The sequence below is a fragment of the Phymastichus coffea genome, unplaced genomic scaffold, assembly GCF_024137745.1.
Source record: "Phymastichus coffea isolate CEN01 unplaced genomic scaffold, Cenicafe_Pcof_1.1 PCOF00099, whole genome shotgun sequence".
In the NCBI taxonomy this organism is placed as follows: Eukaryota; Metazoa; Arthropoda; class Insecta; order Hymenoptera; family Eulophidae; genus Phymastichus; species Phymastichus coffea.
Window position 1 is genome coordinate 831,112 of NW_026706910.1, and position 14,345 is coordinate 845,456.

Genomic DNA, 14,345 nt, shown 5'->3' on the forward strand with positions numbered 1-14,345 from the left:
ACTTGAGATTTTTTAGAGCTTAATTTTCGATATGAAGAATGTAAAGCGAGGTCAGTTTCATTGTAGACGTTGTTTAAAAGAACTGTCGAAGAATTATTTTCGATGAAAATACGAAGTTGAGGACATTGGGGCGGGTCGCCAATTTCTATTTATAGCACTTTATTGGAATAATCGGCGCACTCGATATGCATCGATAGTTGAATAATAGTGCTAATAAGCCTAAAATCTACGTATACTTACGCTACGAATGGGCAACCAGTAGACGAATAATAGCAAATGATAACAAAGCTCATGTTACAGTAAAGTATACCAGTGCGCGACGTTTTACATTGATTTTACGTTCAGTATAATATCAACTAGCTTTAAGGTGAACTACGGTAGAAAACGTAAATGAAATGGAATTTGACAAGCGAAGGGGGTCGGAGTAAAATTATTATGGCCTATTGAAAATTTTATAAAATTTTATTTTTAGCTGCAATTGTTTCTCATTATCGCATTCAATCGAACAATTTTCTCATAAATAATGTCGACCGGATAATAACTTTAGAAGCAAAGATTAAAAGTAGCGACGAAAACTTGATCAGATGAGATTTGGCTGAAAATGTCTTTGCTGAATAGAAGAGCAGACGAAGATTTTAATATTTAATAGTACACTAGTTGAAGAAAATTCGCGTCATACAGCGAATGTACTCTTTAAACAGAACGACACATTATCCGCTGCAAACTTTTTATTATTATGCGCTATAATCGATAAAAACCGAGTTTCTTTAACCACAAGAGATGTGTCGAAGATCAAGATCGAAAGCGTTCAGTGTCTTTAAGTAATTATTTGTGAAAAGCTAACAGATGGCAATGTTTTAGAAGAGCCTGTTGAAGCAGGTTCATGTAGTGCTATGTACTTTTAAGAAAAATCTATTGCGCAGATCATTTTAAATATCCGTGTTATCACTGAGTTGGCCTCATTTTTGGCTTTTTTGAAAAATCAAGTTAACCTTTTATACGAGATATTTAACGCTTCGAATGTTACAGATTGTTTAAAAGTCCCACTTACTACGCGTAATAACAATGTCAAATGCTGAAAAAACTTAGTTCCAAGATGTTGTTTGCTAAAAGCTCACAAATGACAATGCGTTAAGTGCCTTAGAATAGCATATTTCATTGATGCTACGTACGAAAAGAAAAAGTGATTGATCGTGTTGTAAATGTAATACTTATAATAAATTGCCGTCTTTTTTAGACAATAAGTGATATTGCTGCAATAATTAACAAAATATTCAGATGATCGGCATTGATCTATGTTGTAGTTGATAATCCTAAATATATAAAGACATCTTTAAGCGTGCTATCTACGTGTATGTGCATTTATGATTATAACTTATAATTGTTGACGCTCCTCTGATCATTGTAAGCTGAATTGTTATAAGTAGCGATTCGAAACAAACCAATTTTTGTATTTTTCATCAGATAAATAAATAAATCACTTCTAAAACATAGTAATGATTTTCTTTCGGCAATTTTCAAGGTATTGGTAAAAGCGTCCGATGTACTAAAATGTAGGTACGACGGAGTTTCAAGATGATTTTCAGATAAGTTACTTTTGCCGATAAAAGTTGATAACTATCATTTCAGACGATAACAATAGACTTGTCTGATTGAGATCAACGATATCGTAGTCACCATTTTATTTTGCTTATGAGATGTCTGAGAGTTTTGATCGCTGCCAAGGAGTATAACTTTACGAGTTTGAAAGTTTTTGCTGATTGTCTGGACGACGACGACGACGTGTTCGAGAGTCTCGTCGTTGCCGATTCTAACAATGCGACTTGTCTCAAACAGGGAGCTTTTCAGTCTATAGCTCTCGACATCGAAAACATTGTAAGCTTTAAGGAGTTGATCAAGTCGTATCTTGATCTCTCGTGTGAAGTTATTCATGCTATTGTATCAAAGAAATCGTAATTATTGTGTGAATCTTTTATTAAAAAAATTTTAAATCTTTATAAAATTATGAGCCAATAGCGACAAATGTTTGGGTGACTATTTAATAACTATAATAAAGCCAGATATTCTACATCTATGTACTGATAAATGCTTTGTACAGTCTATGTACGGCCAGGACTAGTTGCGTATTGTCGACATAATACGTTAAAATCCCTTGCGCAAATCTTATCTGAATGGTGCTATATCTATATGTTAGCCGCAGGGTATTGAAATACGAGCGAGATCTTACTGAAAACCTCGCCTCGGGGCTTATTATGGTGCTGGACATGCGCTGCGCAGAAGCCCTCCCTATGTTGCACTTGCGCAGCACCACTAGATTTTTAGCTGTACTGTCGAGCTTGGTTGAGCATAGTCAGAGATCGGGTAGTAACCAGAGGCAGCCCGGCGTTAAACAACAAAACAACTGTTACTCAAACGACTGCGTATATTATACGTATGTACACATGGTGAACTCTCGTTACAGTTGTTGCTCGTAGAATAACTCTGCTACTCTACTACAATCATAAAACCCGCTGTCAGTTAATTTGTCACTGGCAAAATTCACACGTACAATACGTGTGACATGCCTTCTGAAAAGAATATCTGGATGAAGTAGTAACGAAACAGGAATATCAGAATTGCACTCGCCCAAAACAATATTTGTATGGACTACTGAAAATGCAGATTTTTCTCAAAAATAAGTCGTCACCAAAATTTATATCTCATAACAACTAATGGATTATAAACTTGAGACAAAAAACTGCACGCGTATTAGAGTTAATTTTGAAGCTAATCTTATTCGCAAGCATCTCATCCTCAAGTACAAATCTCTTTATTAAATGACAGTCGGAGTAAAAATTTCAACTATCCACTAGAACGGCAGAATCTGACTTACTAAGCCAACTGTTCAAACAAAGCGATGTATCGCTAAAGTATATTCACGACAGTAAACTGTGTACTGTAAGCACTAACAACCATGCCAGCAATTCAAACCGAGCTAAGAAATCAAGATCTATCGACATCAAGCCCAAAAGCGTTCGAGTTTTTCAAAAAATTATTCAATTAATGTAAATCAAGTGAGGTTGTGTTTCGCGTGCAATGTCAAGAGATTCACGCACAAAAGACTATTCTAATTTGCAAGAATCCTATTAATGGTATCAGGAGATATATTTGAAAACGAAGCTATGCATTATCAGAATAAATGCACATAAGATTCGCTGAAAATTTGGAGTTTTTGGAAAGACATATTTCAAGAAATCATTGCAGCGCTTCAATTGAAATATTCAAATTTTGACTTTTTCATCGAAGAAATCAAAATAATTGGCCCACAACAAAATCTATATATCTATGGGTAGTCTATTCCATCATGTAATTGTGTTTATAGTTTGTTTAATTATCTGTACTGTATTACAAGTTATTTCTGTATTTGTATCTCTCGAATAAATGAATTGTTGAATCTCAAACGGACTTGCATTTAAATATCTTTCCTGCTCTGCGTTACTGTATACGTTTTAATACATTTGATAACGCTGAGTCGTATTACGGGTGCACTATTCAAAGTCACATCTCACTACTTAGTGAATATGAAATTCCAATTACGTTATGCAGACTTTGGCTTGCGAAGCTAAGACTCGATAACAACAAAAACAGGAATAATAAATAATATACGATTTGATTCTCATATTCGTCATTTCGTCTTCAAGCCTACGTTCATCAAACAAATGGCTCAACAGAAATGCACAAGAGCACCTGGCAAACGACAAAAGCAAAATCAGCGACACAAACAAACTCCTCGCCGTCCTCTTCACATTCACCCCGATCCGTGCGAGTGGGTGCGTTAAGTGTTAGTCGCCCCTCCCCCTCCTCACCGCCTCTCCTGCCGCTCGAGAGTTAGCTCACCTTCAAAGGGAAGTAAAAAAAAATCGATCTGGCTACGCGAGTAGCGAGCGGAAGAAGAAAGACTCACCCATACAGCAACACCCACCCGAAAAGGGGACGATGCGAGAAGTTCCCTCACCCCTACGAGCGACTAGGTGACGTAAGCGTCAAGCCAGCGCGCTGCTGCCGCAGCACGTTTCACACCACATGAGCGCTGCGGATAACGTGTGTATATATAAGCGTACACGTGAGAAAAAATACGTTGATGCCTCTTATCTGCATTGCTTGTGACGTTACGATAATGCATTTGAGAGGCTTGACAAGTAATTAGGGAAGTGTAGCTCGTTTTTTTCATTCTCTCTCTCTCTCTCTCTCTCTCTTTCCTTTTTTTACTGCTTTGTCCGTATACTCAATTTTGAATCTTATCGCCGTTATGAATTGTATAAGCTGATGGCCGGCTAGCATTTCTTGAAACGTTATTGATCGAATTCTTTTAGTTGAATGTAGTCTTGAGGATTAATTTATTACCAATATTCGCCAACATATGATTTTGCCGAACAAAGCTTTTCATAGATTTGATAAAAAAAGCAAAGCGTGACTTCATTATAAATGCTGCAAATTGTCAGTCAAGCAATAATAAACATAATTTTTTGCACTTTGGAAAAGAAATATTTGAATTTTGTATTTGTCAAGCGCTAGTTTATAAGATTCCGTTTTACCAATTAAGGCAAAAAGCAATATTAAAAGTATTATTAAACATTTTAAATTCGTCGATTGGATTTGACGTGCTGAAGTTGTATGCAAATTTATGCACATAAGTAAGATCGATTATTCCCGTGATATTGGCACGACACCTATGAAACTTTTCTTCGTGCAAAAGGTCACACAATATCAAATAAACTCTCTCGAAAAATAAGTAATCGAAAATAAAAAAGACGAAAATGAATGGTCCGGTCGAAACAGTTGAAAAAAATTAATGAAAATGTTAATATCACTTTAGCTTGATAACAAACTAGAATCACGCAAAAACTCATTAATTCAAGCCCACCGATTAAGCAATCTCTCGCTCAGTGAGTATACTCGCAAGTCACTTAATCATCAACAAGCAATATCCCTAAGGCAAAACTTTCGCACAATAGTCGACTCGCGCAATACAATTAGCTATTCACACTCTGTCGACGAGATGAGATTACCAAACGGAATCGTATGGTTGGAGAGGTCAAACGCGCGCCACGACTTCTGTCTCTCGCAATGCACACTTTTTTTTCGTTTACTCAACCGAACCATTTTTGTTTGATAGGGAGATCCGAGCACGGTGTTTCTACGAGCAGCACGAGCAGGCCAATTGGAAAAGGTCCTCGAGTACCTGGATTCCGGAGTCGACATCAACAGCTCCAACGCAGTAAGTTTGGCAAGCCTCGTTTAGTGCAAGACTTCCCTCGAAGGGTAGCACGTGAAAAATCGATGTGCTTTTCGTGAAAGTGAATTTTCGTAATTGAGCTCAGGGGGGATATGAACTACCTTGCTTCTTTGTAATTTTCGATTGATCGATTGTTTGCGCGGGGAAGTGATCACGAAGATGAAAATTTCCGTTAATGGCTTTGAGGCTGATTGAAACTAGCAAGGGAAATTACGGTAATCGTCGCTAAACGATGACTATTAGGGATCACCTCGTCATTCACTTTTCAGTGATCGAAGGACGCGTTAAAATTTACTTGTTTGCTTAGCGATGCAGAGGACGGGAAGAGCTTTACGTTTGTTTTCTTTTTCAAGAAAGCTTGAATGTAAATGAAAATTTACATACCTATCGGTTTTACGTGTCATTTTGTTGTTTATTCCTGATAAATTGTGTACGTCTGCGATTGCAAGTTAATCTTTCAAGAACTACGATTATTTTGAATTACTGTTGAGATTGATTATATTTGAAATTACATCGAACGTCGGTATAACATTTTCAAGCACCACATTTCACATACACCTTTCAATAAATTAAATGTTCACACTTCAAAGTCACTCCCGTTAAACTAATCATTTGAAAAATAAACGCAAGCATTTTGAGGAATTCTTAGATAAAAGAGTCTTTAGAAACTCAAGTACTACTGGAGACTCCCCTACTCGTCGGTGGAGTACCCTTTGCCCGTATTGTCTAAATCCTGCATAATCAAATTTTTTTCTGCTACAGAATGGTCTGAACGCCCTGCACTTAGCGGCGAAAGATGGGCACTTTGAGATCGTTCAAGAGCTGCTGAAACGAGGGGCTATCGTCGATGCGGCGACGAAAAAGGGAAATACTGCGTTGCACATCGCCTCTCTTGGTGAGTTTGCTCCCCTTTGCGCTTCACTGCGGAGTTGTGAATTCGTACTAAACCCATGCTTTATTTCAGCGGGCCAAGAAGAGGTGGTGCAACTGCTGGTACAGCAAGGAGCTTCGGTGAACGCTCAGTCGCAGAATGGATTTACACCTTTGTACATGGCCGCGCAGGAGAATCACGACTCCGTTGTCAAGTTTCTGCTTGGCAAGGGTGCCAATCAAACCCTTGCCACTGAGGTAACATTTCGAAATAGTTAAGGGTTCAGACTGAAAAGTTATAATCGAGTATGCACATCGAAAAGGCACTCGAGTTAAAGTAATGCTGTAATAAAGTAACTCCTAGATATGCTTTTACTAAAACTTAAAGCCGCAGCTACGATCCTGTATAAAAGTAAACCATACAGCACATAAAGGCGGTTATTCAGAAAAAGCTTGTTTGTTGAAAACATAAAAACGGCCTATTTTTAAAAGTGACAATCAATTTTTCTAATATTCATTATGAGATTAACTTCATTTCTAAAATACAGGATGGCTTTACACCGTTGGCAGTGGCAATGCAACAAGGGCACGATAAAGTGGTAGCTGTTCTTTTGGAGAACGACACGAGGGGTAAAGTACGATTGCCTGCCTTACACATTGCCGCCAAAAAAGACGACTGCAAAGCGGCTGCTCTTCTTTTAGAAGTACGTATACATACGCAGCTCTTTGTAAACACTCGTTTTATAAGCAAATCCAACGAGCGAATAACTTGTTTGCTGCTCACAGAACGATCACAATCCGGATGTAATATCGAAAAGTGGTTTCACGCCCCTTCACATAGCCGCCCACTATGGCAACGATCGAATCGCTTCCTTGCTCTACGAAAAAGGAGCAGACGTTAATTTCGCAGCTAAGGTATGTAACTGAACAATCACTTAAAACTCAGATCAGAGTAATTAAAATCCTACGTTTATATTTATAGCACAACATAACTCCAATGCACGTGGCAGCCAAATGGGGTAAAATCAAGATGGTCAATCTTTTAATCAGTAAAGGCGCAAATATCGAAGCAAAAACCCGAGATGGCCTCACTCCGTTACATTGTGCTGCTCGCTCGGGCCACCACGAAGTCGTCGATATTCTTATCGAGAAAGGTGCTCCTATTGGCTCTAAAACAAAGGTAACGATACGGTTAATGTTTCTAGCTCGCGTCTGATGAGAAATTTTCTAAAATGAATGCTTTCTATTTTAGAACGGCTTAGCACCATTACACATGGCATCGCAAGGTGATCATGTGGACGCAGCACGCATCTTACTATATCATCGTGCACCAGTGGACGACGTGACGGTCGACTACCTGACGGCACTCCATGTGGCAGCGCACTGTGGTCACGTGCGTGTCGCCAAGCTGTTGCTCGACAGAAATGCCGACCCAAACGCCAGGGCGTTAAACGGATTCACGCCACTTCACATCGCTTGCAAGAAAAACAGGATCAAGGTCGTCGAGCTGTTGCTCAAGCACAAGGCCAGCATTGAGGCCACCACCGAGGTGCGTGAGAAACACCACCTCCACCAAGACACTGGCCGGTGGAGATTGAGATTATACTAGAATATAATACGAGGGTTATAGGGCAACAGGTGCCTTCAACACCTGTCCGATTCCGTTGATTCTGATTTAAAGATTTTTATATATGAATAATATCATATAGTCGATTTGTTTTTTTATCAAATAATGGTCTTTATGAATGCCCGATTTGACTTCGATGATGAAATATCGAAGTACAAATGTTCTAATGAACCTCTTTGTAATATCTGCTTATACATTCGATTTGCTTCATCATTGTAGATTTATCAATCCACACGTCCTGTTTGCAATTTTTCATATATGTAGTATCATGCTAATGAAGACTATAAAACAGCTTGTGTGCAATAGGTATATGAGAATGATGGAAGACAAATTGTGCATTATACATTCGATTTGTAGCATGGTAAAACGAAAACTTCAAACGTGCAAAGACTTAGTGAAGGTGATTCGATACTTTTATTTCATTTGTATCAAGCTAGGCGATTTTTCTGTAGTGAATCTCAATCTCCTAGAGGGCAGTACGGGAATACATTATCATGGCTTGTATAGAACTGAGACAATAGCTTATTGTGCGATGTATTATTGTTTCCGGGTAGTCCGGCTTGACACCTCTGCACGTTGCCAGTTTCATGGGCTGCATGAACATCGTCATTTACCTATTACAACACGAAGCTAGTCCAGACATACCGACAGTCAGGGGTGAGACGCCCCTTCACTTAGCTGCTAGAGCCAATCAAACTGATATTATCAGGATACTCCTGAGAAATGGGGCGCAAGTCGATGCTCGTGCTAGGGTAGGTTCCATACCATATGATCACATTCCCTTTCATTAAATTGTGATTGCACGTCAAAAAGCAAATCACGATGAATCATTTTCCGAACGCGTAGGAGGAACAGACGCCGCTGCACGTCGCTTCTCGTCTTGGCAACGTCGACATCGTCATGTTGCTACTGCAACACGGAGCTGACATCGACGCCACCACCAAGGATCTCTACACTCCTCTTCACATCGCTGCCAAGGAAGCGCAAGAAGAAGTAATTAGCATTTTATTGCACACTCTTCACACTTTTTGTCAGCACTCCTTCAGGATTAAACGACGTCTATTTTGATTTTGCAGGTGGCTTCGGTGTTGTTGGAGAACGGCGCTTCGCTTAACGCTGCCACCAAGAAAGGGTTCACACCACTGCATTTAGCTGCCAAATATGGCAATATGAACGTAGCTAGGCTTTTGCTACAGAAAAATGCACCAGTCGATGCTCAGGGAAAGGTATTATCTAATGCTTGTACTATACACCGAAGCGGAAACCGATCTTGCAGAAACAATGTTCAACTGTACGAATAAATTTAGAAAATACATAAAAATAAAGTCATCAGCTATTTTTAAAGGGCGCGATCGAAATAAGCTTTGACAAATGTAAAAGAGTTGTTAATAACTTTTGTAACTCGATAGCGTAATCAATCACAAAATACAAATCGTGCTTTATTTTGTTGTTGTCGTTGGATCTTGATCGCTTTGTATCTAGTTGTAACTAATACCCTTTCGCTGCTGTTTAGAACGGAGTAACACCACTGCACGTGGCATCCCACTACGACCATCAGAACGTGGCGTTGCTACTGCTCGATAAAGGCGCATCGCCGCACGCCATGGCCAAAAACGGTCATACGCCACTACACATTGCTGCCCGCAAGAATCAGGTGAGTTTTCTATTGGAATGCGCGCGAATTGCGCCGCAAAACAGTTCGAAGGAAAATCTGACATTGTGTGCGTGTGTGTGTGTGTGTTTTCTCTCTCAGATGGACATTGCAACCACATTGTTGGAGTACGGCGCGAAGGCAAACGCAGAGTCAAAGGCCGGCTTCACACCGCTTCATTTGAGCGCCGAAGAAGGTCACACAGATATGTCGACCTTGCTTATCGAGCACAAAGCTGATACTAATCATAAGGCAAAGGTATATAAAGTTATGCGTCTATTTGTCTCGTATAGAATTCATCATCTTGTGGTGTTGCGTGGCGCGGTTTTCTGTTACAGAATGGCCTCACGCCGCTTCACTTGTGCGCACAAGCCGATAGAGTTAACGTAGCTTCTATTCTCGTCAAAAATGGCGCCCAAATCGACGCAAAAACAAAGGTAGACAAGCTTATTTTTTGCACAACAGCGTAGTGTGCGTGCGCTTGAGAGAGCAAAAAGCACCGAAAGAATGTGCAGGCAACCGGCCAACACTTTCGCCAATGCTCGCGTGGTTTTTGATCAATGGTCGATTTTAACGAGCGATTTAATTATTAGTTAATTAAATATCGCCCTTGAAAGGGTCGTTCACATTCGTATGCAATAGAGCTGTACGTTGTTGTGTCGTCACATCTGCTCGTGTTTGCACATTCCGCGAAATCTTATGTATACGAGTATAGAACTGGAGTGCGTGCGATTCTCTGTTTCCAATTAAGGCCGGTTACACGCCGCTTCACGTGGCGGCTCATTTTGGTCAAGCGGCGATGGTCCGGTTCCTGCTCAGCAACGGTGCCTCCGTCGACAGTAGTACCAGTGCCGGCTACACGCCGCTTCATCAGGCGGCGCAGCAAGGACATACCCTTGTCATCAATTTACTCCTCGAAAGCAAGGCCCAACCTAATGCTGTCACACATGTGAGTTCACACTGCTCTGTGTTTTCTTTTGAAAGCTAAGTTTAGTTTGCAAATGCACATTCATCGCGTTTAACGTTTTAATCGAGACGTTCGTGAGAATTTTTATTTAACAGAGTATTTTCGCGGTTACGTGTGGGTCTTTCTTATAAACTTGAATCAAAATGTTTGTTTTTTTAAATTGATCACAAAAAAAACAAATATAAAAAATTTCTAAACATTGCCCAATCGCAAATCTTTTTTTATATACATGCATCTGACAGTCATATTTTGGAATAGGTGGAGGAAGCATTTTCAAAAACTTAGTAAGACAGTATCACAACAAATTTACAATTTTGCCAACTGATTTTCTAATGATAGAGTACATTTTTTAAAATGAAGTTTTAAAATTGTATAAAATCTTAGAAGTAGATCTTTTCTATTGATATTACTTGCCATTCATCACGAGTAATATCGCTGTAGTTTTTTTAAGTCGACAATGCATAGGAATCTCCATATTGAAACATTGACCCTGTTTCTTTTTTAATAGGAATTATTACTATAATTTTTAATAGGAAAATTAACGTGGCAAAAATAAATAACACTAATATTTAAGCTGAAGGAAATGAAGCATAAACTTAATAGACGTGTGACCTCTCGCAGAATGCAAGGTTCAATGGAACGTTAGGCAATTTCACGACAGTTTGCTCACAGCTCGCAAAATTATTAGCAAGCCTATGTAAATCGCTGAGAGTTTGCTTGTTATTAGCATAACTAAACCTTGAAACTGTTACAAATAAATAAGCCGTTGTATTGCAAAAAAAGTGTCGATATTTTAATTTTTTTACAACGCTTCGAGATGTCCATTGATACTCTTTTTCTTTGGTCGGAGCTTTATCGAAAAACCCGTGACAAAAATTAGGTTAACAGCTTTATTTAAACGTAGCTTATTTACGGAACCATAGGAATATATAAATCATAATGTCGTTTTCGACATTCGGCACTTCTTGACTCATCTGTATTCTGACATGGTTATACAAAATGAATACAATATCGTATTCGTTTTTCTGTTATTTCGGTGATTACAAGCCGATCGCATTTACCTTTCATTAATAGAACGGCCAGACGGCTCTGGACATTGCGCAAAAACTCGGCTACATAAGCGTCGTCGAGACATTGAAAGTAGTCACCGAGACCACCATAACCACCAGCCACACCATCACCATCGAGGAGAAGTACAAAGTGCAGGCGCCTGAATCGATGCAGGAAACCTTCATGAGTGACAGCGAGGATGAAGGCGGTGAGTACAAATCTGACGCGCCCGTCTCTGAACTAGCAAAGAATACGCAAAAAAAAAGCAAAAAAAGCACGCGACATACATAATTGGCATCGGTTTCCTTCTCTTCGTCAAACCAGAAAATTGCTAACTCGAGGTTAACGAACGAAACACGAAAGTCTTGGATCGAGAGTGCATGCTTTTTTCTGTGCATGCCCTCAAGAAACCGACTCACGCTCCGAAAAGAAACATGTTTCGTCTCACGATCAGTGAAATAGCATAGAAAAATTAATGACGAGAGTCGACGACGCGTCGTCGTGTCAAAATTCACAACGTGGGCTTCTCAGTAAATGTTGCATGCAAATAAGAACAAATAAAAGCAATGAATTGAATGAAAATGAATGCGCGCTGAGGGATCTCTCAGGTGGCGACGAAATCGGCGTTGCGGCGATGAACGTGTACGGGCAACCGGCTCACGCGCAACACGTGTATCTCCCCTCCTACTACCAGGGCCAAATGACCTACACTCGTAAGTTGTGTCTCTCACTCTCTCACGTTCTTTCTTCTTCTGTTGTTCTTTTCTTTTGTTGTAAAGACTCCTTTCGTCCCGTCTTCCGATTTTTTTTCGTATAATTATCGCACCCCATCCTTTGGTTCGTCGCCTTCGTTACCGCCTTTCTTTAGTATCAGTTATTTCGTTTTCCTTTCAACCTGTATCGCATACTTTATTTTCTCATCCTGTGACGTTACAAGTGAGGCTCTGCTCGCATCAGTTCCCCGCGGAGAGGAATTGTCGGTCGGAAAGTGAAAATCCAAATTCAATTGGTATTTCAACGGACAAGCCTGCCATTGCCGCGATGGCGAGTAATTCGCTGTGTATAAAATTGATTAAAGAGCTAGACGCACGGTAGCTGTGGAATTCCATTTGAGTAACGAGTCTTCTAATAAGCCATAAAAAAAATCGCTCCGCGTAAAAATGGCAAGTTTCACGGTAATTAGTCCAACGTTCTCCTTTCCGGCGCGCCCAGAGGTCTACAAATCAATTCCTCTCTCAGCGAAGTGAGAAACGTGGCATCACGATCCAAAAATACGACTGATTTTTTCGGAGCCTCACGTAACGCATTGTAATTGATGTCGCATCTGATGTGTCCAAGCATTAGACGCATCATCACGAATCGATACTGTAATTACCGATACCTTAAGTATACATGTCGCCAAGCTCAAATACGACACACAGACACACAAGGCGCCTCAACACGCTCCACACATCAGCTCCTTGTCATTAATAGTAGATAGTATCGCTTTTATTTTCGATTGGTTCTCCTTCATTGTAACGACCGCACGTAGAGTATCATTTTCAGTCATCATCGCTCAGACCAAACTTTTCACATCGATTGTGCACGCGCGCGTGTGTGTGTGAGTCCGCGCGCGTGCATTTATTATGTAATTCTGCTGGCTCGTCTTTTCATTCTTCGTCGTATGCGCGTGTCTTCGGCAGGCGGCAAAGGCAGTCGCAACGGCACTTGGTTCGAGCGATACGAGAGCAGTCACAAGTGGTCGCGAAGGCTGCGAGTACGATACGAGCCTGTCCATAATAAAACAATAACTCGTCGTGCATTAGCGAAAACATGCCACCGGTCAATAGGCAGCGAATCAGGCGCGAGCGAGTGAGTGAGCGAGCGAGAGAGAGAGAGAGAGAGAGAGAGAGAGAGAGAGAGAGAGAGAGAGAGAGAGAGAGAGAGAGAGATAGTCGACCTCACGAGTCGCAGCGGACGGCGGCGCGATAGGTAAGCGAGTTTGTCGAGCGGTGACAAACGGACATCTAACGTCGTCTCGTCGAAGGCAGGCAGGCAGTCAGGCAGGCACGCAGACACGAAAAGTAATAGGTGTATTCCGAGGAGCTGACGTCAGCCGGCGCATCCTTCGCGAGCCGCCGCTCGCGGAAGAGAGAGCGCGTCGCCGTCAATTGAAGCTTGGAAGCGCGCGCGAAATGGAACGGCAGCCGCCGGCTCTCGCGGCCAACACCCATGTTTATAAAGAGCGCGCGCGCGCGCGCGAGCCCGCTGCTGTTTGTTATAAGACGCGCTTGTGTATTTTGCATGGGCGGAAAAATAGACTCGGTCGACGCCTGAAAGCCTCCGCGGGAGAGCGTTGCGCAAGGCTCCCTCGCGCCTTCTTTTCTGCTGCTTTTTTCTCCCCGCTGAGCATCGACTTTCCGGCGGAAGCTCAGCTCTGCAGCGACGTGCAACCCGTTGTGTCCGCGACGAAGACGCTCGTGCCGCTAACGGTGGCCGAGAGCGCGAAATCGCCAACGCACACGGCCCGAGTGGCCCGTGGTGGACGTTGCTTCTCGAGCACGGGAGCGAGCGACTCTCAAGGGGAAACGTTCAAGTGGACTAAAAATATCGGTACGGGGAAATGTTCCTCTTGCCTCGAGATCAACGGCTCAATGAGAATCGCCGAGGCGCGTTCGGCAAATCCGATAAAACGCGATCTCTCGTCGAGGACGATCGACAGCTACGCGGCTCGGCGGTGGCGGCGGTGGCGGCGCATAATTATAGAATACTCCGAGTTTCGCGCTCAGTATCAGTGACTCCTCTCGCGTATAACTTCTAAAAATATGGCTCTCTCCTCGCGCGAGAGAGCGCACGGCATTGGTCAAGCCGCGATCCGTCTATTTTTTTCTTTTTTTTTTCGCTTTTCGAGCTTACAGTGCCGATC

At 41.5% G+C, this 14,345-nt stretch overlaps 1 protein-coding gene across 4 annotated transcripts in view; it reads left to right on the forward strand.

Moving 5' to 3' along the window:
- Positions 1-14,345, forward strand: part of LOC131670029 (titin homolog) — a 62,983-nt gene that overhangs the window by 12,030 nt on the left and 36,608 nt on the right. For 3 of the 4 annotated variants that reach the window (XM_058945325.1, XM_058945326.1, XM_058945327.1), the window contains exons 2-17: positions 5,156-5,257; positions 6,038-6,170; positions 6,240-6,403; positions 6,694-6,849; positions 6,932-7,060; positions 7,128-7,325; positions 7,398-7,694; positions 8,327-8,524; positions 8,619-8,765; positions 8,849-8,998; positions 9,286-9,426; positions 9,526-9,681; positions 9,762-9,860; positions 10,175-10,372; positions 11,465-11,648; positions 12,049-12,153. In XM_058945325.1, the coding sequence (XP_058801308.1) occupies positions 5,156-5,257; positions 6,038-6,170; positions 6,240-6,403; positions 6,694-6,849; positions 6,932-7,060; positions 7,128-7,325; positions 7,398-7,694; positions 8,327-8,524; positions 8,619-8,765; positions 8,849-8,998; positions 9,286-9,426; positions 9,526-9,681; positions 9,762-9,860; positions 10,175-10,372; positions 11,465-11,648; positions 12,049-12,153 (2,557 nt within the window). The remainder of the gene's footprint in view (positions 1-5,155; positions 5,258-6,037; positions 6,171-6,239; positions 6,404-6,693; positions 6,850-6,931; positions 7,061-7,127; positions 7,326-7,397; positions 7,695-8,326; positions 8,525-8,618; positions 8,766-8,848; positions 8,999-9,285; positions 9,427-9,525; positions 9,682-9,761; positions 9,861-10,174; positions 10,373-11,464; positions 11,649-12,048; positions 12,154-14,345) is intronic. The other variant, XM_058945328.1, reaches the window with a different exon arrangement.